Below are 23,384 nucleotides of genomic sequence, written 5' to 3'. Positions count from 1 at the left end.
CCTTGACTAATTTTTTTCTGGAGTGGCTGCTATGTGGCCAAGATTAGACTAGATTTCAGGTAATCAGATTTTAGTTAAGGAGGTTTTAGAGAGACATCTTTCTACTAACTTTCATCTGAAAAGCCTGAGATCATCTAAACTGAGGCCTGGAAGTGTGCTGGAAGTCTGGCTGACTGATGGGTGTTGGTGTCCGCTGTTTCTTACACACTCCTTTCTCTCTCTGGATGGACCACTTCCTTCTGCGGCACATCTGGGTCAATCTGAGAAAGCCCTCTCAGAAAGTTTTAGAAACAACTTGGAAAAAAATAAGGAAATGAATATATGTATGTATATGCATGACTGGGACGTTATGCTGTACACCGGAAATTGACACATTGTAACTGACTATACTTCAATTAAAAAAAATGACTTGGTTTACGGACAGATACGGTGGCTAATCTATTCAAGGTTCTAAATAATAAATTGATATAGTCGCTGTAGTCTTTGGGGGAAACAACACAGTCTAACTGAGAGTTCACACAAAAGCATTTTAGGTGCTCAGGTTGAAGAGGGGTGTAGAAATAGAGGCAGGAAATAGCCAACTGCAAGTGATCCAAATGCTCTGCGTGTGGCTCTCGAGTGCGCTGTGCCACTGCATTCCTGTCTGTGGTGTTTATTGCGCCCCCTGGTTACTTATGCTGACAGTGACCTTCATTTTATTCACTACCTAGCAGTAATCATAACTTCCACTTACTGACTGCCTACTGGGTCACCGGGCACGGCGCTGATCAGCATTTTCCACGAGTCAATTCCACGTGCTCTCCGCAGCCCAGTGGAACAGGGTGTTATTTCAATGCCACAGAAAACCGAGCTCCAGGGAGAATAAGTAGCCTGCCCAAAATGTACGGCGAGGAAGTGGCCGGACCAGGACGGGAACCCCACGCACAGGCCCCACACACCTTCCGCCTGCTGGTCCCCAGGGGGGTTCACCTCAGGGGAGGGCCCCTCTCCTGGGCAGGGGTCTGCGCCACACACACGAGAGGGCTTCTTGCTCACTGACTCTGGAGAACGGGCCCTCAGACGGCCCTTCACACGTGCTGGGGCTCAAGGTCTCTGCCTTCAAAGGGAAACTACCCTCCAGCTGACTGCATCAGACACCTGCCCAGTCCCATCACGGAACGAAGACAGCAAAGTGGTTACTGAGGACTCCTGCTTCTTCTGAGGCAAATTTCTACTTAACATTCCCTCCCCTCTCCCTCAGAGGAAGAGGATTAGAGGAGACTGTTCCAAGGAAAGCATGAGGTATGACACTAATATAATAGGGTTTATTTTTAAATCCAACACATCAGGAGTTATATATCCAAACAAATGTGACCCCCTCTGGGCAGTCACTGTCGAGGGCTATAAACGTACTCCAGCGATACTGCCCTGGCTTCATACCGCTCTGGAATTTTCCTTCTGCAGTGGCATTCAGAGCCAAATTTTGAAACACGCCAAGGAAGAGGGTTACTATTTTATGGCTGCTCCTTGGTTTAGATCAGCTTGAAATGACCTTCGGCCCCTGTCAGGAACGAAGTCCCTCCTGGAAAGGACGGAGGGTGCTGCCGTGATCATTATCGGCAAAGTGCCAGGAACTCTGGGAGCCTCGGGCAGGCGGCTTATCTTTCCGGATGCAAACAGAAGCAACACCGTCTTGCTGCCCATTTGACTGCTATAAAAATACGTGCTCTCTCTCAGTGGCACAGTTTGGAAAATTTGGCATGTGTTTTATTTTCCCTTTTCCTTGATTCTGGTTGATAGGAAAGGGCTGAGGAAGAAGTGGTGATGCCTGGCGATGTTAACTTCTTCCGAGCTGACCCCTCCACTGTCTGAACTTCGCTATCTTACTTCTTTTTAAGATAAGAAACGGCTTACTGGGCTCTTCAAGGTTGGACTTTGCTTTTACCCTTGAGCTATTTTACTAATTACACCATAAAGCCAATTAACAGCTGGGGGAAACTAAGATGCTAGAATTGTGTTTTCTTCCTCTATCAAAAGCCAGTTCAGTATTCTAGGAGTCACTGATGTCATAGCTCAGGGCTTGCTCTGGATCTGACCATGATGAAAAGAAAGCATTTATGGATTCCCCACCCCTTCTCCTCGGTGAAAGGTTATGAAAACTAAAATCCACCAGAACCTATACTATGGTTGGACTTTTCCATCTCTGTCAGGAGGCAACTTTCCTGTACAGATACTTCAGGTTCTAAATCTGGCTGTGGTGGCCATGAAGTCAGAGCCCTGGTGTGGGAGTAACTTCCTGGGAGGAAGTTAGGCAGCTTTAGAAATTGCAGTTCTTTCCAATCTCCAGCGAACTATTTGGAGACCTGAAAAGTAATTTATGCTGGGATCCTCGTGGCCAAGAAACTAAATGCAGCATTATGTCTCAAAATCCCACTGCAGTCATGCAGTGGGTGCGGAGAGTGCCGTTCTGAACGCCGAGGTGCAGTGGTGCACAAGGCAGGTGGGTTTCTGCCCTCGGGGAGACACTCCCAGATTCAGAGGGTCTCATCAGTTTTGTGTGATTCCAGAGCCAAACAGATGGGCCAAATGATCTGAAAAAACTGTGCAAACTGCAGGCCCCTCAAATCTTTTTCTTAAGTTTGAGGGATTTAAAGCAATACTTAGTGCAATCCCTTCAGCAGGTGGGGGACAGGTACCAGGTACGCTACGGGTAACGTGAGATTGAGCGAGAGGGCGGACAAGGCAGCTAAGCACTTCCCGACACGGCTGACTTGGGGAAATACACAGGAAGGACTTTTTAGAATTCTGGCTTCTGGATTCAACAACCACTACAAACATGCTCTGTTATCTTGTGCTTTCCTCTCTCTTAACTGACAAGACACTGCAACCCCTGGCCTTTGATATCCCCATCATTTTTATATCTCAGGTTGGGCACACGCTGGGCACAAGCTCCACATCTGGGGAACAATGGCAGGTGGGCGCCTCCTGTTTGAGAACCAGCTTTACTTTCTTTGTGTAAAGTGGAGACAAATCACAACAAAGGAATCTGAGCAAATCACGAGCGGGTCACTAACAAGGGCACAGAAGGTGATGACTGACTACGCTGGCTCGCTGGCCGCTCAGACTGTAGGAGGGCAGAGAAGCCGACTCAAATGAAGAAGTCGTACTAAAAACAGATGCAGGCGGCCTAGACAATTTCAGTGAGGCTAAGATCTAACACAGAGTAATTCTGTCAGCACACAGTGAAAGGTTTTTGGCTAAAAATGCAAAGAATACTCACTAACTTACCTCAAAACCTGAGTACTTTATCTTAACAACTTTTAGCTTCTAATAAATAAAACATCTGCTTTTAATTCACTTGTATAAAAAGAAAAAACTGAGACAAATGTTGCCATGTAGGCTGACTCCACATAATGTCTTATCTTAACCACTATGAAGGCAGATCTGACCAGTTTTAAGACCTTTCTTGGAAGTCCCATTTTTGCTTTATTTTTATTCTTAACTGTTTCTTGGGATTGAAGTCAAGGTCTGTTTATAAAGGCCAAAGGAGCCATTTAGATTTCTTCAACCTATTGGAAAGGACAGATGATGGCACAGGGTTGCCAGTTAACAGGGAGATTATAAACGTTCCTGAGTTCCACCACGAGAAATCTCACCTAACTGGCAAACACAGTGACTTCTGGCTGATTCCCACTACATGCAAAGAGGACAGAATTTCTCAGAACAGAACTTACTAATTCTTATATTAAACATCTATTATGGGCTGATTGAGCACCTCATAGAAGTTCAAGGCAACATTCCATTTTCAACTTTAAGTAAAGACTCCTTTCATGCAGCTTATAATCCAAGGTGCACATACACACACACGGAGATAATACATCCAGAAATCAGTTTAAAAATATATAAAGGCAGGCAGGAGCAGTGAAAGTCACAGTGGCCCCCCAAAAACGGGAAATATAAAATTTCCTTTAGAACTTAAAGGAAGCTACCTACGTAAGAGTCAAGAGTATAAAGTCTTGTTAAGAAAACTCTGAGGTGGAAGCCACTTCCCAGAGCGGCCGGTTTCTGCATATACAGGAGAAGGTCCATCCTGTCACAGCCCGAGCACTGTCAGGAAGATGCCGCCAGCAGCCTCTGGGAGGGTCTGACTCGCGGTCTGATTACACTTCCTCGCTGAAGTGTAATCCTTCTGTGGGGTCCTTCCACCGCTCATTAGAGGGTACGCAGTCAGCACTGGCCTCCTGGGCAGAAATAAGAGGCAAAAGGCACCTGCTAACCACCCCCCTGGCAATACCGGCGCCAGCCTCCCTTCTGGGCAGCAAATGTCTTTAAAGTCAGAATGTGGGGTCAGAGCCCAGGTAAAGACGAGGCCACTCAGAGGTCTTCCCCAAGTTAACTAGAACAACTTGAATTTCTGTTTACACAGCCAGGGGCCTGGAAGGGATACCGAAGTGAGAAGAGAAAGCTGCTTATGGAACAAGCAAGATGAGACGCTTCCTAGGGCGGAGGGTAAGACCTAAACAAACTGAAATCAAGCCCTGTTTATTTTGGTTGCGACAACTTTAGACCAGTTCCAAAGTTAGTACAGTGCATGACAACCAGAATGTTTGCAGCCTTACACCCTCTAAATACACAGAAAAGCACCCTGCTTCCCTTCTCTTTCAGGTTAAATCACTCACTGCTGATGGCAGACACCTGGGCGGCCGCGGGAGCTGGAGCCCTGGGGGATGTGCGGGAAGCCCTCCTGGTCTCCTCCCGCCGGGAGCACGCCCCGCTCACGCGTGCCACGCACTGCTTCCAGGAGTCACAGCGGACCCTGCACGGGTCCACAGACTCCTCAAACGGGACCAGCCTCTCAAAGCAAACGAGAGAAGAGAAGAGCTCCGTGCTCTCTCCCACGGTGACGTCCAGAGGCAGGAAAGGACAGTGACACTCTGAGGCGGGGGCCAGGCACAGCCACAATACGGCCGCACTCCGAACCCTCAGACAGCACGCGTCTCCACCTGGGTCACAGCGAGGTGCTGACGTCGTCCTGGGCTATTCAAGCTGAGAGTGTGAAGACTGACGTGCACCACCCAAGCGTTTTCTCAAATACTCTCGTCCTTCAGAACTCGTCACTGGGACGTGATACCCCAGGCTTTCTCTTACAGAAAGGCAGGTGCATATTTAAAGGGGGACACCAGAACCCACGTGATGCATGTTCCTTAGGTCAGGTGTCCTCATGTTAGAAGAGCTGTGACCGAATCAGCCAATATACATTCACGCCCTGTTGACTGTTTGGACAAGCTTTCACGTGTGCATTAATGTCACTTAGTTTTCCCAGCTCTGTAGTGAAGCCTGGGACCATATTTTATTCCCATCTTACAGATGAGGAAACTGAGCTATCACCTAGACATATAGCTATCACCATCCTATCACCTAGACATATAGCTAGCATGTGCCAGGGATGGGGTCATAAAGTACTCCTTGGCTCCAAAGTATGTTCTTGTTCCAATAAACAAAAGTATTTAATTTTACGAAAACACACTGGAGAAACAGCTGTGAAAAATGTTCCCATGAAGATGCCAGCATCGTAACGTTGATGACTTAAAAATGGACCACATTTAGTTCCGTGGGTTGTACATCTTAGAGATGCTGAATTAAATATTTACTGTTTGATTCCTGGGCTGAGTTAAATACACAAAGATCAACAGATGTTCCAAAGAGACACTATTTGTATTTATTTCTAAGAAAAGATACCTCAACAAATAAACATAAATCTAAGCAAAAATGAATGCTGTATGACAGACTGACTTCATATAAACTGTAGGCATTGTCCCTACTAAGGAGAAGTATTATTAATCATTTACTAGTTGACGATCACTATGGAGAGGAAATATAATTACTCCATCACAATTGAGTGCCAAGCCGGCCAGACTCCACATGACAGCTCCACCTCAAGTATTCATATAAGATACATATAAATATAAAAAATAGCTAACCTCTAATTAGACAGAAGTACAACTTACAAGAAAATCATTTTTTCATGTACCATCTATCACAGAACTCATTTTCACAGATCCTTAAAGATATGAGATACTTAGACACTTAAAAGATACCAGATATAACTTGAAGACATAATCAGAGTAGCACAACTTTGTTCATATCAAGTTATGAATATATGTGCGTAAACACACACACACACACAAAGCACAAACAACTGTCATCCAGAAGCAACTAACCTCTGACAAAAGCTTACATGAGAACGATGCGCCGACTCAGCGATTTCCAGCCAACAAATATGGCTCTAAATATCTGATCCCCAGTATTTTCTAAAATAACACATGGTTAAAAATAAATAAAAATACTTGCCAAATTGTAAGTTTCAAAACAATAGTCTATGCACCAAGTCATACTTAACGACTTGGCCAACACAAGAGCTCCTTACTCAAGAACAGCCCTGTTCAGTGAGGCTGGCTTCATCAGGGGACATCTGAGCATCCAAATCTCCAATGTCAACAGGTATGACGTAGCCACCACACGGGCTTGAAGATCCCATATGTTAAAAGTTGAGAAAGAGCTTTATGATCAATGTAGTGCTCTTTCTTTACAATTTTTTCATAACATAATATATATGTAATATACTCATACTACATATGAATAGAACACTCAGGAATGACTGCACCCTTAGACAAGGGGACGTTCTGCTGGGATGCTGTCAGAAGCTGCTGGAGTCGAGCCCTTGGCAGCAGCATCACCACCACGACCATCAGAGCAAGAGAGATGTGGGCAGGACAGGCATCCCCATGGGAACAGGCAGTCGTGTGGTGTAAGGGCTGCTGGTTTAAGAGTTGTGGACTGAAGAGCTCACTGAAGCACTGAAATAATTTTTGCTCCAGAAAGGTTCTCAGAAAGGCAAGTAGCACGTGGTCAGTGATGAGGCCACAGACACAACCTTGCACAGTAAAGGCACCTGTTATTTCTAAGGAACCACACACCCAATTTGCCATCACACATCACAGTTCGCACCAGGCCTTTTATCCCCGCACTGATTTATGCTCAAGTCGTCTTGTGATGCTCGTTCCCTATTCTTTAAGCCATCAGTACAGTCAAAAAGCCTATGAAAATAAAATCTAAGTTTGTGTGTATTTGTGTAGGAAGCCAGAATATAAAAACTTAGCAAGTCAGAAGATGTCCGTCCCATTAAAGTGATTGGGTAATTACTGCTTAGTTTCTTTCCAGTACAAGGATGAATTCCCTAATGATGGGTATTATAAGTAATTAGACAAAGCTGTTCACTTCTCAAAATTAATCATCAATCGTATTATGTCTGCATTACACATTCTATTAAATTAGCACACATAATATGAGGCCTTCACACATCAGAAGAGGAGCATTATCTTTGCACTTTAGTGACTTGATAATTTATCTGAAAGGAACACAAACAGATGTAATTACACTACTTTTAGTAGGATCACCCCTTTCCAATCCTCCTGTGGTAAGTAAAAAGGCTACTTTACAAGGTGAAAGCAAGCATGCTTTTGTTTAGGGGTTTTATCCCGAAAAAATGAAGCCAGATTAAAGGGAAGGTTTGAGGTTTCCAGAGATCTGTACTGGACTGACGAGGGAGAACATTCACCCAGGGAGGACACCTGCAGCCACAGGGAGGTCAGCACGCAGGCTGGGGGAAGCCACACGTGACCCTGGGAACAGATCACCTGGGCAAAGAAGGAGCTGGGTTCAACCTGAGAAAGCCTGAAACAAGACAGAGTGAAAGCACTGGTCCCCGGGGCCTGAGAAACAATCGGATGCTCATTTACCACATGCAGAATGATGGTCCTCCCATCTTTTTCTTTTGCTGGGTGAGCTGGATGGGGAGGCAGGCACTGCCACCGGGGCACAGCTGGTAACTGTACTAGCGCTGCCCAGGCCTGGTGCCCTTACAGAGGGACTGCACGGATGGCAGGCTGATAAAGACAGTAAGCTGGAGAGACCAAGGGAGCAAACTCGAGGGTCAGAAAATGCCCCATCACGTCATGAACTGAACCTGACTTCACATGCTCGGACCTAAGCTGGGAGAAAGGGTGAAGGCCCATCTGACAAGGCTATATGCAAAGAAGTATGACGCAGAGAGAGGGTCCTAATGACTAGTTCAGTGATAAAACATGTATGAGGCATTAAGGTGAATGAGAGAATGACAGCACACAGTATTGCTCATCAAGTGTGAAGACGCGCCAATATGTTCCCCAGAAGATGTGTCACAGGTTTACGTGATACAGTTACACCTGAATCAGTGGTGGTGGTGGGGTAGTTGTGGGGGAAGATAGAACAGAAACAGAATTTCTACTATATCATTATGAGGTTATATGAACCACAAATTCATGAAAGTGCTTACAATCTAACTTGAAATCAAAATCACAAACTGGGGCCACAGTCGTGTTTCTGTCCCCACACTACAGAACGCATAGTCAGTGTGATGCAAGAGCTAGAACAGGAAAGTATGAAGGCCAAAGAAAAAAGAAAATAAAAAGAAAAGACAAAGAACACAGAATACTAATGCTGTGCGTTTTCTTTTCATAATTTTGAATTTCTTAAATTCGTCTCTTGAGAAAGAGAAGCAACTTACTATTATCACATAGAAATAAATTTACTAGTTGAATAATTTACTAATCACACATTTACTAATTAATCAGCAACACACAACAGGAACTTTCTCATCTTAAAAAAAAAAAAATCTGAGGGTTTACAACACACGAGAGATTTCACTCTGGGTTTTTCCTCTGAAGGTAAAACAGAATTCTCCGGCCTCCTGGGCCCTGGTTTCCCAGTGTGAGCCAAGGGTCCCTGGCTGATTCACAAACTGCTTCTTTATGAAGTTTAGATACTTGAATATGGTGGGCCTGGCTGTACACTCCCGCCTCCCTCAGACCCCGGCCTGAAACAGTGGCCTGGTCACACCTCTCATTCAGATCTCACCAAAGCCTGTGCCATTTTCCAAATGAATGTTGGTCAGGTCTCTGAGAAGATATGCAGCCATAAACTGGATATAAGCCTTGATATTTTTGGCTCCACTCAGGCGCTACAAAGCTTATGGGTGTTACTGCGAACCCAAAGTCCCAGTCACTAAAGATGGGGCAAACATTTGCTTGGGACACTCTCAATCTAAAGTCATGGTTCCATCATAATTAACAGCCCCCATTTCACTCATAAAAGCAAAGTTTAAAGAATAAATTGGATAGACGGTCACCCTATGAAGAGAAGAGAATCTATCTTTCACACATAATTTTTAATACTCCCTGACCACTACTGAGAAAATCAAGCTCTGTAAAACTCCTGAGACCAGAAATTGTGTTTTAAAAATATCTTCCATCTTTTGTATGTCAATGTACAGAATGAGTGTTCAGAGGCAGTGGCCCTAACGGTCAGAGGTCACTGTCAAGGATGGGGAGCGGTCCTGATGCGGTGACTCACATTTAGAAAGCATGCAAAAATCTTCGACAATAAATGCACGATGCCTGCCATTAATACAGCTTGGTTAATTTTTCACCTGCTAACTCTCATTCCAGGTTTCCTACTGGACCGAGACATGTCATTGTCTTTCACTTGACTGTATGAGCTTTACTTGAGGCAAAAGCAATCAGAGAGTGAGAGCCTTGGGAGCAGGGACGGTGTCTTTATTAGAGCTGCCAGCTGCCTGAGCCTCACCTTCTAGACTCCAGAACAGCATCTGGCTTGTGACCACAGGCATGGTTTCGATCTAGACGTCAGGGGCCAATATACATATGTCCTCTGCTCACAAGCTGTACCCCCGTGGGTCACATGAAGGAGAGGGCTGTCAGTTACTCAGCTCTCACTCTGTGTCCCTAAGCCCACAACATGGACAATCACATGGTTTAAACAGAATCAATTGTCAGCAGACAGAGGAGTAACTGGAAGATTAAATTAGTTTTTGGTATTTAGCTGATGTCAAGGTGGCGGGGAGCTTTAGGCACGAAGTGTACTCTGATATGGGACATGGTGTTTCTACATGGACAAACAGTCCACTGTCCATAACAGGGTGAAGGAAGAGATCTAATACTGAAATCCTGAAATGGCAAAGAAGCCCCACAGAACGTGACTGCACTGTAACATCACAACATCCGGACAGGGCACTGCTGTACTCTTGGTATGCTTATCTCGGGAACCCATCTTCCACATTTTCCCTCTGCCTGACGTGACTGCCCTCGGTCTGTGTGGTGTGTCAACCAGAAAAGCAGATTTCAAAAACAGGAACTGATCTAGGCAAGGGGCTGTCAGCGTAGATCTGGTGGTCCCTGGGAGAGAGGAAGGACTTTTGTTCTCAGTCTTACCTATGCAGTAGGGACAACACTGGCCTTTTCTCAACACGGGTCTTTCACAGGACACTGAAGGGCAGGCCTCGGAGTAGCAGCTGATTACACTCTCCATGCACACGCAGCTGGTACACACGTCCGGCTTCCAGGACTCAGCGGCCAGGAATATCTCCCCTTCATCGTTTTTGCAGTAACTAGGCGCGCTCTCATTATGGGGTGAGGAAGGCTGGACAGGTTCATCTGGAAAAACGAACAGAAGGTCAGGGAGAAGAAGCTGCTGGAGGCCACCCACAGGGGAACACAGGGAGTTCCGCTCTGTCTCTTGCGAAGTGCTCTCAGGCTCCGTGGCTTTGTGGGCCTCCTGAAAACCGACTCCATCACGAAACAGCACGTCTGACTTGGACAGGGTCTAAAGTTGTAAAGCAAAACCACCAAGACCACAGAAGAACTGTTGCAGGGATTCTGTGAGCTCTTTGCACAACATTCACTTTACCTTTCTTCCTTAGCTTTACAAAATCCTGATTTTGGGGTGGGTAGGAGGGTTGTGGGAGGGTGGCTGAGGACCTGGATCACAAGGGGGATATGTCAAACAGGACAGCCCTGCTCCCTGCCTCTCCAGTCTCCTGCACAACTAGGGGTGGCCACGTCACCGAGCTGTGGTTAATGGAATTCACTGGCTAAGGAAGGGAAAGGTTTCATTTTCCTAAAAGAGCGGCAGATGGGAAGCTACCACCATCTTTCCACATTCTTCCTGCCTTGAACGTGAGTGTGCTGCCTGGAGCTATTAATATCCTTATCATACCTGTGAGAGAGAGGCCTTGACATGACCAAGACGCTAAATCAGCGTGATTGACATCTGTCTCCAAGCTTCTTATAATGTATGTAAAAAAATAACCTCTGTTTATAAACTGTAGCTGAGTTTTCTATTTGCAGCCACGTGCAGTCCTAACCAATCAGTACCCAAAAAGATTTTCACCGCAGCGATCAAAAGACACCTCTGCGTAACACTCCAACGGGCAGGCATTCACACTACTGTCTGGAAGAGGGTGGGAAGTGTAACTCACTCCCAAGGATGTGCCCACAGAGCAATCATCTGCACGTCTCCTGTGTGTTCCCTACCCCAAAACAGAACATCACCAGAAAGCTCAGATTCCTCTTGGGGTCTTGGCATTCACTGAAATTACTTGAAAGCTGTAAGCTCAAGCAGAAAACTGACGGGGATGTAACAAAGGAAAGTGAGAGTCCTAGTGCAGAAATGTCACAACTGCGCTGACGAGAGAGCTCTTCAACCACCTTTGCACTTGAATCAAGAAACAGCCATGATGGTGCCCCCAGCAAACCTCTAAGAGAACCACATTTCCTCACTGGATACATGGTTAGAGGAATTATCACCTGCTCTTCTCAGAATCAACTTCCTGAATTCTGCTGTTCTATACACATGCAGTTATCACAGTGATGCAGAAGCTCTAAGTGTCACATTTTCCTCCCATCCACCTCATGAACACACCCTACAGCCAACAAGCTGGATCTGACAAGAAGAGTCTGAGAAATAAGGCAGCTGCTTTACTTTGGGCTCTGAGCCCAAAGCGTGTAATCCCATCTCCTATGAGCGGTCCCGAAGGCAGTGACAATTGGTTCTGCTGCTCCGAACGTGCTCTAGGTCCGATTCCAGGTAAGGTTCCAGAGATAACGGGATTACTTCCTCAGGGGCCTTCTCTGAGTCATCCAGGCCTAGGGATGATTTCTTTTTAAGCTATTGACGGATGTTAACTTTTGATCTGGCTGGAAATCAGGACAACTCCCTCCGGTCTACACTGGGCCCTGCAAATTGCCATGAGGTTTCTGGCGGTTATGACAGCTTAGCTCTTGCCAGCAACTCCAACCTGCTGCCTGAAAATTTAGAAGAGGAAGCAGGGACAGCAGCGACGGAACCATGAAACAGCAGCTGAAACAAATATCCTGGAGTTTGGAGGCCTCTTACCGCGGCCTGCAGGGGACCCCAGAGGACATCGGAATGTGCCAGCGGTGCTGGAGGGAGAGCTGAGGCTGAGATGTAGTCTGCAAGTCTTCACCCCCGGGGCAGGAAACTCCTAGCTGAACCCTGGCTGAAGATGTCATTTGGGAACCTTGCTCACAGTATCTTCCTTCTTTTGGCCTCTCTTCCCATTTTTTTCCTGCCATTCTTTGTACTTCTCATATTAACTCACCTACTTTGATTTTACCAGTTCTTTCACTGGTGTTCATTCGTTCTTTTTATTTCTACTCCAGCCCCTTCTCTCTTCTATGCTATACTTCTTTCTAACTCTGAAAAACCAAAAATGAAAAAGAATTTAAAAAATGTGAACAAAGCAGCGCTATTCTATCCCCTCTGCCTTTTTCACTTTGGTGAAGTACCGTCACCTGCAGGGATGTTCAGTCTTTCTTCATGAACCCACTTCTGTGTCTAGACTCTGCCTTGCACCAGACCAGGACAGGACAGAGGGAAGGACAGGGCATCCTCAGAGATGCAATCGCCACGAGCAGTGCAGCTCTTCTAGTTGTACATATACATCATTTTGAGGCAGCTTTAGGATGCAAGTATCCTAAGATTAGAGGTGGTATTCTTCTAGATGTGAAATACACCATTTGTCAATGCTGCTATTGAAATTTACTGTAATGTGAAGAAATCAATGTTTTGAATTTTAAGACTTTTTTTCTCTTTTTCACTGCAACACAACTGTGAATGGAAAGTTCTGAAAGATCAAAAACGGGGTCGGTGACTGATTTTAAAATACAAGAGCATTCCAGATACACCCTTATTCACAGATGTAAGTGTAACCCTTGGAATACTGATCTAGAAAACAGACCTAGCATTTAAGAAGGCAATCACTGAAGTATCTCTCAAGTTACACGCAAAGAAAGGAAGAGCTGCCCAGGCATAAATTTATAAAGGGGAAGTCAAAGCCAGGCACACAGGGGGAGCCTGAGCCCGCTTCCTGAGGGGAGGCCGCCGCCCTGCCCTGCCGGAATGGGCAGGGCCTCTGCACATGCGCACTTGCCTTGAGACCCGGCTCTAAGAAACCAGGAGTCCCACTTCTGGTCTTTGTCTGGGCTGAACTTCTGAGTCCAGTCAGGTGTCCTACCAATGAATCTGGGCCAGTGGTCATGGAGTTCCTTCCCCTAAACCAATCCCTGTATCTGCCCTTGGATCCTGACACAAGGGGCACCAGAGGCACTTCCCACTTTAGTTAGAAGTTTCCTTCCTGGGTTGTATATATGCTCTGAATTCTCTCCCTTCCAGGCACTCCTCTGGCTGTGTGATGATTTATGTAAACGTGGAGTGTTGGACTGTTCAGCTCTTCTGGATTACTGTTCCACAGGACAGGAGTTGGGTCTGTTCTCATCAACCTCAGGATCCCCCTGGCTCAATACAGGCACTCCGTAAGTACTTGTAAAACGAATGTCTAAAATGGACATAAATTCATGATCACCAATGAAGAGACCACTCAAAGTGGTTTCTGCCAGGAGGATGGGAATAGTCGTGGTTACATACTAACAGGGGAACATCAAGAGGGTTTGCGTTTAAGTAAAAGAGTGATGATAAAAATATAGCAGGGACTAGCTTACCTCCTAGCGACATAATACATCTGAGCCATATCTCATACTGGAAAAGATGTTGCACCAATTAAGCCTTTCTGATTAACATGGCTGCAAATTACACCAAAGATTCTGTACTAAGATGGTAATCTCTCAGCAGCAGCAAATAACGTGGCTATCCCTGCAGTCTCATCGGATGCAATTAAAAATATCATCAATGTGAACCCATAAATTCTGGACACTGACCACGCCGGTTCTATGATGACAGAACAATAGATTCTGGCCGGCTGATTAGATAATCCAGTATAAAAAAGTAATAAAATACAAGGGTTTATGTTTTACTGAGCGGAAATACTCTAAGAATATACATTTAGAAGGTAAATGATTACTGATTCAAGGTGAAAACACAGAAGACTGAGCAACAACAAAACTAGGGTGCTGCCAACTTGGTAACTGTATTTATACAAATTAAGCATCTTTTGGAAAAAAGTCATATATTCTCGTGTTAATCAGAATTGCTACTTTAGTTGCAAAATCAGCAACTTACGTTTAAAAGTCTTGACAAAAATTCCTTATATTTGTTTCATGACCATAAATTTACCTGCTAAGGCCAGATTATCTGAGGACTGAAAAAAACCAAAAAAAGAAAAAAAAAGAATACTCTTTGTACATATGCAGTGCTAGTCACTTAATACTTTTGGATCTTAACTTATTAAATGTCACCAATTTGAGAAGGTGGGCGTTATGCATATTTTAGCAATCCCTCTGTTTAACATTCTCAAAGTACCTTACTGCCCTAATACATTTTGAATAATTTTACTTATGTTATTTATTAATAACTTCTTTCACATTTTGTCAAGACAAAGATAACTTTCACACTAGCAAAGTCACTGGGAATACTCTGGCGCAGCAGGACTGTTTCTTGAGTTTGAGACAGAGAGTTAAGGAAAAAGAAAAAGAGGCAGAAAGAAACATCTCTCTTTTTGTTCCCGGTCACCTCAAGTGCGAGGCACACTGACTGCACAAGTATGTGGTCGACAGGAGGGAATGGACTTAGGAAGCAGGCTGTGAGGTGCTCCTGCCTGGGCTCCTGGTTATGGGTGTGGCACAGTCCCACACGGGGCTCAACCGGGCCTGCTGGCCGCAGAGTGACAGGCGCGGCCGTGGCCTTCCTGCCCGCCGGTTACCTGGACACTGAGGGCAGCAGGAGTCCTGGGTGCGCGAGGGGTTCTGGCAGAGCAGCGGCGGGCACACCTCCGTCTCACACAGCACCCGGCCGCTGTGGCAGGTGCACTGAGTACAGGTGTCGATGTGCCACGTTTCTCCCTCCACAAAGTACTCTCCCCCAGGGGCGTGGCAAATGGAGGGAGTGCTGAGCTCTGGCTTCTGCACCACAAAGTCATCTGGGGAAACAACACAAAACCAAAACGCAAGAAATTATTCATCTGCAGTCTTGTCAGCTCTTGAAGAACACGGCGCTGTGGGCTTTATGGGACAGAGAAGATGAACTGGCTGTAGAGTCCCTCTCTCTCTGTCCCTATCAAGAGAACAGGGAAGAAAACATCCCACGCGTAGAGGTAGAAGGCAGCAGCGGAAGAGCCAGCTTCAGGAAGTGAGGTTCAAGTGGTTCCAGTTTGCCGACAGTAATGAGAGAACCAGATGAGAGGATTAAGTTACAGGGACTCCTACTGTTGAAGAGAACAGGGGCCTCGTAGGGGATGTTTGTGAATGTGTAGGATTGTCTAGAATAAAGATCCCGCATCTACTGAATGCTCGCTGTGGTCCAATTTCCATGCTAATGTGTTACTTCCTTTATTCCTGACACCAGCCTTGTGAATAGGTACTATTATCCTATTTTGCATATGAGGAAACGGAGAGCTCAGAGTATTCAGGGCAGACAAGAGATTTGAACTTCCATCTGTGTTTGGATCATGGCTACATCTCCAGATTAAACACGATTTCCCACTGATTTGTGCCCCATCCACTCCATTATCTCCGGGACCCTGAGTCCTTTTAGGCTTAGAAGTAAGTCCTGCTGCTCAGCAGGACACACCCCAATCTAGACCAGTTGCCAGCAGACTGAGCAGGAATGCTTTCAGAACCAACAGTCTGAACCCTCACCTGAGACGAAACATTTATGTGGCGATACTATCAGGAGAGGTAAACGCTCGGGGGCTGATGATAACTACGAGTTCTTTCCCCAGAGGAGAGGTGATCTGGGGCTCCTGCTGAGATGATAATGATAGAGAGGGAATTTAATGTTGAAAATGTCCAGAGAGGTTCTGGGAGTTGCCCTGGAGTCGTGCTGGGGAAATGAGAAGCATGAAGGACCACAGCTGTGTCATCCAAATACAACAAGCGTTACCAGAAGGTGCTGACAGTGTGGAACCCTGCCGAGAAGCCGTCTGGAGACACCATGGCGGGCTCACGCTTGGAGCTCAGTGGAAATCGGGCCCCAGAAGAAAAGAACTGCCCTGTTTGTGTAGAGATGCTCAGAGCTGAAATCTCCCAAGAACTCCCGGGCGGTGACTTTCAAAGCAGTGGTCAGCCCGGGAGTCAGCGGTACTGACGAGAGAGTGCTGCGGGCGCATCTCCAGCCAAGAAGGTAACTCTTAATACAGCTTTATCTCAAGGGAACTAGTAAGGACTGGAACTTTGACAAGTGGACATATCACAGAAAACCGACATTCGCCAACACTAATATTCAAATGCAACTGAAGCAAACTTTCCAGTATATGAGGAAAGTAGGGAGGAAGAGAATCAGAACGAAAACTGAGCTGGGATGAGATAAAAGTGCATTTCTCATGGTTTACAGAAAAAGAAAAAATTGTTCCAAAGAGCATCAATAAACTCATGTTGGAAAAAGCCTCCCTTTTGAAAGCAACAGGCTTCCAAAAGGACCTGGAGAGGGTTGACAATTGCTGCCCTTAAAAACGCTGACACACAGGAAAGTGGCCAGAAGAAAAACAATGTGTGTCTGCAGGTGTCTCACCTTGTGAATTCCTTTGCTATATATACTGTGTGCCTCAAGGCAAAAACATGAGTGACCAGAAAGACGGAGGTGACAGAAAAACTGACAGGCAGAGGGTGAGAAAGACAGGGTAAAAAAATCTGAGAAACAGTATCATTTGGTGAATCTTCTATCAGAAGAGTTCCTGAGCTCACCTATCCCAGGAAAACAAAACAAAACAAAACAAAACAAAACAAAACAAAACCAGCTGATCCTTGGATGTAAGAGGAGAGAAAGCATTCTTTAAAGTAGCAGTCCATAAATGTAACAGTAACAGTGCTGGGGGGAGCGGGTGTCCATTCAGAAGACTCCATATGTGGCAACTTCCTGAAGATTTTTGGAAACAATAAACCTACACATCCATATACATCAATACATGTATGTTTTTATACCTGTACATCTAGATATACACACAGCCACAATACATCAATAATTTTGTGTGTTTGCATCAGAACTTTCCATATCTCTCTAACAGAGAAAACTAGACTGGATTTCACTGTCTTTCAGTGTTTAAGCCAATCATCTGTTCTGAGTAATAGCTTTGCATTTCCCCCAGTTGGACTCAGAGTTTCACGGAGAACACAGTTTAGCAAAGACCCAGGTGCAAGCCACACTCCACACACGCATGCCTATAATTAAAGCATGGCGTCTTCATTGGAACAAATGATTTCTCCTTCCCCAAAGAGTCAACACAGAGTTCTGTCTCATTACATTGTTCACTTATCTTCTGTTTCAGTGGACACTGGTGGTTATTCATATTTAAGTAGCAAAACATGTGAAAAAGGAAACAGTTTTGGGCTTAACTATGAGGAAACAAAATAAAACAAAACAGAACACTGTCATCTTGTCGTCTGATCCTCTGCAGGGTGTGGGGGCTGCCTGTCATTCGATACCTTAGTTACTGAGATGTGTAGAATCTCAGGGCTGAACAAGACTTCAGGTGTCCCTCCCCCAACCCCCACCCTGTGGGCAGAGCAGGTGCAGGCTGGCCAGCATGTGGCACAGCTTCCCTTCCAGGCTGGGCCTGCCTTCCCGCAAGAGGCCCTGGCCTCAGGTCCTGACTGTACCCGCTGCACAGGTGGGGCTACAGAAGCAGGACTGACCAGAGGAAATACAATTACTACTCCAAAATCAAACAGCACCTTCCAACTTTAAAAGAAATCTATGTCAGAACCAGGAGACTTCACTTCTCCCTGGCCTTCCAGCTGACATGCTATTTTAATTTGGGTGAGAGAGTTATTTTTTCTGTGTCTGTTTTCCAAATGAAAAACTGCCTAAATGTATTTTTCCCTAACTCAGTGGCCAGCACAGAGGAACAAATAATAACTATAAAACTGTGCTGAGCTCTTTGGATGAAAGGCACTAGACGATGTATTATGGTAATAAATACTGTTACTGACAACCACAGTTTGAATCCCTATGAGTTATAAATCTGTTCTGTGCTTCTACTAACGTATCTTGATTACCACGATTGTGATTTTAAATGTTTTGGATGTGTGGTCACTCTAAATGTCTCCATTTGGCAAGACTGCTACATATCCATTAATTAAAAAAAAATGCAATAGCTACAGACTATGATAATTCTCTCCCTCTCAAATAATTACTTGATAAATAATAAGCTTTCAGGGAATAAAATGAGCATCAAGCCCCTCCAATTAACTAAGACACTCAGCCTTAATACACCATCCACACAACGGAGAGCTGGATTTTCAGTGCAGAAGCCCACAAACTGTTGCACAAATGTAGTTCAAAGCCCAATATAATTAAGTAAACCATTCGACATGAGGAGAGTGGTTTCAGAGCTTTAGAATATTCTCTGGTCTCTGGTTAATCATTTACAGCGCCTGGCCGACAGTGTGACCATGTGGACAAAAACCAGAAAGCTGAAATGTGTTCCAGGGGCCGTCTCCTGCACCTCCCCGAGGGTTACAGGCAGAAGTCATTTGCTGAGGGAGCCAGCTTTTACCTGAACATGACGGGCAGCACTGTCCCGGGTGGATGGTGGGGTTGCTACAGGCAGGCACCGGGCAGGTGATCAGAGCACACATTTCTCGTCCATTGTGACAGTAGCATTCCCGGCAGCCATCATGCCAGCTTTCCTCATTTTTATGATGACGGCCATCCATGGACAGACATGTGCCCGACAGGACGGGTGGCCCTGCGGAGGCAGGGACCTCTGGACAGACAGAAGGCAGCCTGGTAAAGGAGCAGCTACTGCACACAAAAACAGCCTGTAGTGTCTTTCAGGTTCCACTACCCAACCACCCAAAATCCCATCCACACAGCACAGTTCACGACATGGCATAGGATCACGAAAAGAATTTAAGTTAATATGTCCTCCATTTTTAAAAAAGAAAAAGACAGAAAAAAATTTGCAAATATGTTTTTCTCCCATTGGTGGGACTATAGCTGATTTTTACTCCTTTCGTTCTAGGTCCTCCTATTATATACAATGAACAAGCACTGGTCCGTTTCATAGCACATGTTACAGAGTTTAACATGTGCAGAATAATCACTCTAGAAATCATCCAATGGGGAAACCCTGGGCCCCTTGCAAACTAACAGATTTTTTTGTTCAGCAGAAAAATTGAAGCAGTGACTAGATTTCTGTTTCTCTGACCCCTTAAAAACACCATTAACTGTCCAACTCTGAAAAAACATGGAACAAGCTTTAGGGATCTTTCACTGTTTCATCTGTGGCTCATGCTGACAACTACAACTTAGCGGGCAGCTGGGATGCAGCCGGGGTAAGGGCAGAAGCGGCGGGCACGGCACGGCGTGCGCTCACACAGCTTCAGAAATGTCCCTGGAGCAGGAAGTCCTAGGCAAAAGGCATATCCAGGATTTGCACCCACACACCACTGCAGGCTGCATGTGCTCATTCAGCAGAAGTCTAAATTCTCAGGGAAAACTGTGTTAGCCAGAAAATACACAAGCAGGCTGCTTAGCCTCACCCACCCTGAGAGGGCTCCTTGAAAAGGGATCTTTGCCGTTATCAACTGTCTCAATCCACTGCTGGACAGAGACTCTATGGGGGTCACGGTCAAGGTGCTTTAGGCTGAAGTTCCCGAGACAAGTAAAACTGAAGAGCTAAGAAGTGATTCATTCTGGTCCATGTGTTGCCTGTTACTTTCAATTCCATTCTGAGCTTCTATTCCAGTGAGAGGAAAGGACAAAGGATGTCCCCTAGAGAGTGACAGTGGTGTCAGAGGACACAGCATCACTGAAACCGCTGCATTACAGGATGCCCGTCTGTTCTCCGTTTCTGTGCCTCTGGCTGCCCTGAGTGGGGAAGGGGAGTGTGCTGGCACTTACCTCTGCACTTGCAGGTAAGACAGCCATGACTGTCCTGCTGGAAACCCAAGGGGCAGATTTTACTGCATGGGAGCTCTGGGCACTTCTTACAGCGACAGATGTCACAGCCGTGCTTATTCTTCCTGGGTAATTAAAATTTTGTCAGCAGTCAGAAAATCCAAGTCTCAAAGGATGCCCAAGTGCTCAGACCAAGGGTCACTGAAGTGATATCGTCATGAAGCAGAATAACTTGACTTTCTGCTCTCGAAAACCCCTGGAGTGATGTGTCACAGCTCCCTGTGGCCATGACCACCACCCCCTCCACGGCCAAGGTTTAGAACTGTCCAAGCACTTAAGTGTTTCTGGGATGTGACCATCAGAATCCTAAGGAAGTGACTGTTGATTTAATTAGGAAATGTGGTACCACAGTACGCAAAGATGCCTGTGCGGTTCTGTGAAGAGGAAGGTGAAGAGTACACTGCTGGTCGGTGCTGGAAGCCAGCAAGAGGGGCAGAAGTCCTTCTTTGTCAGGGCCACAGACTTCCTCACACAGCCACATTCTCTTGAGAAATTCCAGACACTAGTGAAAAATTAACTGAACCTTAAAGCAGACAGAAGGAGAACTTGCGGATCTACAGACCTGGGAACGCTGTACAAATGTTGATGAAGAATAAAACCTCTGAGAAACCCTGTTGTAAATGTCCAGTAATTACTTCATTAAGTCAGAAAACAATACTAACTAAAAAATACCCCACCGACAGGTCAGGGCCGAAGCACAGAGGATAAAGGGAAAAGGCTGGATGAACTTCTTTTTTTCCTTTAATAAGCCAGAGTGCCTAAATTTTGTGCTGAACAGTAGGGTCAACATATTTCTGTCAATATACAGGAGAACAATGAATTGAACGAATGGTTCACACTCATGTCATTTTTCAAGACCTACCACCAAGGCTTTACGGATTGGTCTGTTTATTCATTTACTCACCCATCCATCCCTCTCCCCCTCCCCACCTCCCTTCTGTAAGCATTTGCTGCACAAATACAGTAACGGCCCACTCAGCAAGTGAGTACGAGGGACATCAATGGCTGCCTTCATCCTAACACTCCCATGTGGTGTCTGGCCAAGATCTCTCCTTCAGAGGCTGCCCTTGAAACATATGTTCCAGCTGAGGCAGTATTTATTTGCCCATGACAGTCAACTTGGTCCTCCCTGAAGTTGCTTACCGACGGGAATACAAAGTGGAATCTACAATCCTCTAAGAGATGTTTCTCCAAGATGAAGGTTGGACTTGAATGCAGCCTCGGTTCTGAACTGTCATAATGGGGCAAGTGGTTATGGCTACTATTATGATAATATTTCATTCTACATAAGCAGTTAAACTAAGAAATAACTATACTTTGTTGGTATCATAATCATATTTTAGGATTAAGAACAATGATGATTTATTACTTTAACTGGGGAATTTTTAAGAATAACGTTCTAAACTTAATTATCCAGTTAAAATTAGAATTAAGCCACCCCCTCCATTCCCGCTAAACTAGAGTTTCCGGAGAATAAAAACAATGAGTTTAAGAAGATGGGCAGGAGATGGTAGCTCTGTCTCTTACAACTACTAGCACTATATAAACATATCAAGTTAGAAAGGCAGAAAGACCAACACGGAAGGGAACCAAGGTAGAAATGATAAAGCAAAGACTCTGAAAGGTTATTTTTAAGGGACCAACTTGACGTAAAGACAGAAGTAGATGCTAATACAGACATGACAGTTACCAACCTGAAGTGTCTACTTCCCCAAAGAATAATCTGGATTTTCATGGAGCAAATCAATATTCAATAAACAGTGTTTGAAAATACAAGTCATAGTCCTTATCTCCAAGGAAATTCATAAAATCTACTGCTATTTAAAGAGAGAATATTATAAATAGTAGATAAGCATCAAGGTTAAGATGAGGAGGCAAGGCAGGTAAGGATGCTCTGTGTTGCAAGGAGTGGCTGTTGACTAATCTTAAAAGTATGGATTGAGTAATTTATCACAGAATAGTCCCTGGGACAGTTGTGCAAAAAACACTTACAACACTGGGACCTCATGACAGTTCCATTCCCCTAGGCAGTGTCCAAAGGCCCTGGCTATGGGGCAATCTCACCCAACAGGCCTGAAGGGCAGTGTCATAACAAGTCTCTGGCTCATCTTCAAAAGAGTAAACACTGATTCTCATCTCTGGAAATAACCTCCTTTCCCTGCCTTCTGATTCCTCTAACAAAACAAGCACAGATATTCTGGACTCAGTACACCCCTGATTCACACACATACACACACTAAACAGCCCAAAACATAGGTAACGGGTGTTTCATCAAGTCCCACATAACTAAGAATAGAGCTTCTGAATCAAGAAATACGCACAGGTATCCAAACGGACAATACTTGTCACAGATGATGGGTCTGCACTTCTTGGGGCGTGGGCGGCACTGACAGATCTCACAGTTGTGGGCATCGGTGAGGAAGCCGAAGGGGCAGTCCAGGGTGCAGCCTCGTCTGAGGCCCGTGCAAAGCTCCTCCCCTGCAAAGACACACGGACAGCATGATGCTTCTGTAGATGCCGGAACAGGACACACCAGCACGTCAACACCGTCCCCTGACCTTCTGACCTCCCGTGCGTGGAAGCTTCTCAGCTCCACTGCCACAGCATCAGCAGTGGTTAAAAATTATAGACTGTGCTCTTTCACGGTTTTCAGAACATAACTTCGTGTGTTGGTACTAAACACACAAGATAAAGTTCAACTCCGAAAAGTAGATCTCTGATGTGTATGTCCATATAGGGCCAAAGAGCGGATGCTAATTACGATTTGAGATGCGGGTGAGATTTCTTCTGAGTGCATTTCTTTGGGGAATTTGTTTCTTATTGGTCACCCCAAATTTCATTATGTGTTTGTTTCTACCACATGGCCACGACAAGCACTTTCTTAAATGCTGACATGTTACTTTCATGAGCTTTTAGATGTTACCATATGATACTGCACACCACATGCAGCATAAAGGACTGCTTACCTTTCCTTTAAAAGGTGTATCTCTCAAGACATAATAGAAAGTGAAATATTCAGTGTTTCAATTAGACATTTTTTCCCTACCACTGACAAACATCCAGGTATCTGGATGAACTTAGTTAACTGACTAAAAAACATATGTGCCAAAGAATACCTAGATTAGTGTTTAACTATG

The 23,384-nt window shown here is 45.2% G+C and overlaps 1 protein-coding gene across 5 annotated transcripts in view; it reads right to left on the bottom strand.

Annotated features, from left to right (window-relative positions):
- CRIM1 (cysteine rich transmembrane BMP regulator 1) overlaps positions 1–23,384 on the bottom strand; it is a 187,042-nt gene that overhangs the window by 19,121 nt on the left and 144,537 nt on the right. For all 5 annotated transcript variants that reach the window (XR_012511861.1, XM_074378719.1, XM_074378721.1 and 2 more), the window contains 5 exons: positions 22,569–22,725; positions 20,191–20,312; positions 18,842–19,051; positions 15,053–15,268; positions 10,308–10,529 (listed from right to left, as the gene is read on the bottom strand). Coding sequence is in view for 4 of the 5 variants with exons in the window: in XM_074378719.1 (XP_074234820.1) it covers positions 10,308–10,529; positions 15,053–15,268; positions 18,842–19,051; positions 20,191–20,312; positions 22,569–22,725 (927 nt within the window). In the remaining variant the exon portion in view is untranslated. The remainder of the gene's footprint in view (positions 1–10,307; positions 10,530–15,052; positions 15,269–18,841; positions 19,052–20,190; positions 20,313–22,568; positions 22,726–23,384) is intronic.

Source organism: Camelus bactrianus, chromosome 15 (genome assembly GCF_048773025.1).
Source record: "Camelus bactrianus isolate YW-2024 breed Bactrian camel chromosome 15, ASM4877302v1, whole genome shotgun sequence".
NCBI classification, from domain to species: Eukaryota; Metazoa; Chordata; class Mammalia; order Artiodactyla; family Camelidae; genus Camelus; species Camelus bactrianus.
The sequence above is the reverse complement of the archived record's forward strand: the minus strand, read 5'-3'. Positions and strand labels throughout refer to the sequence as shown.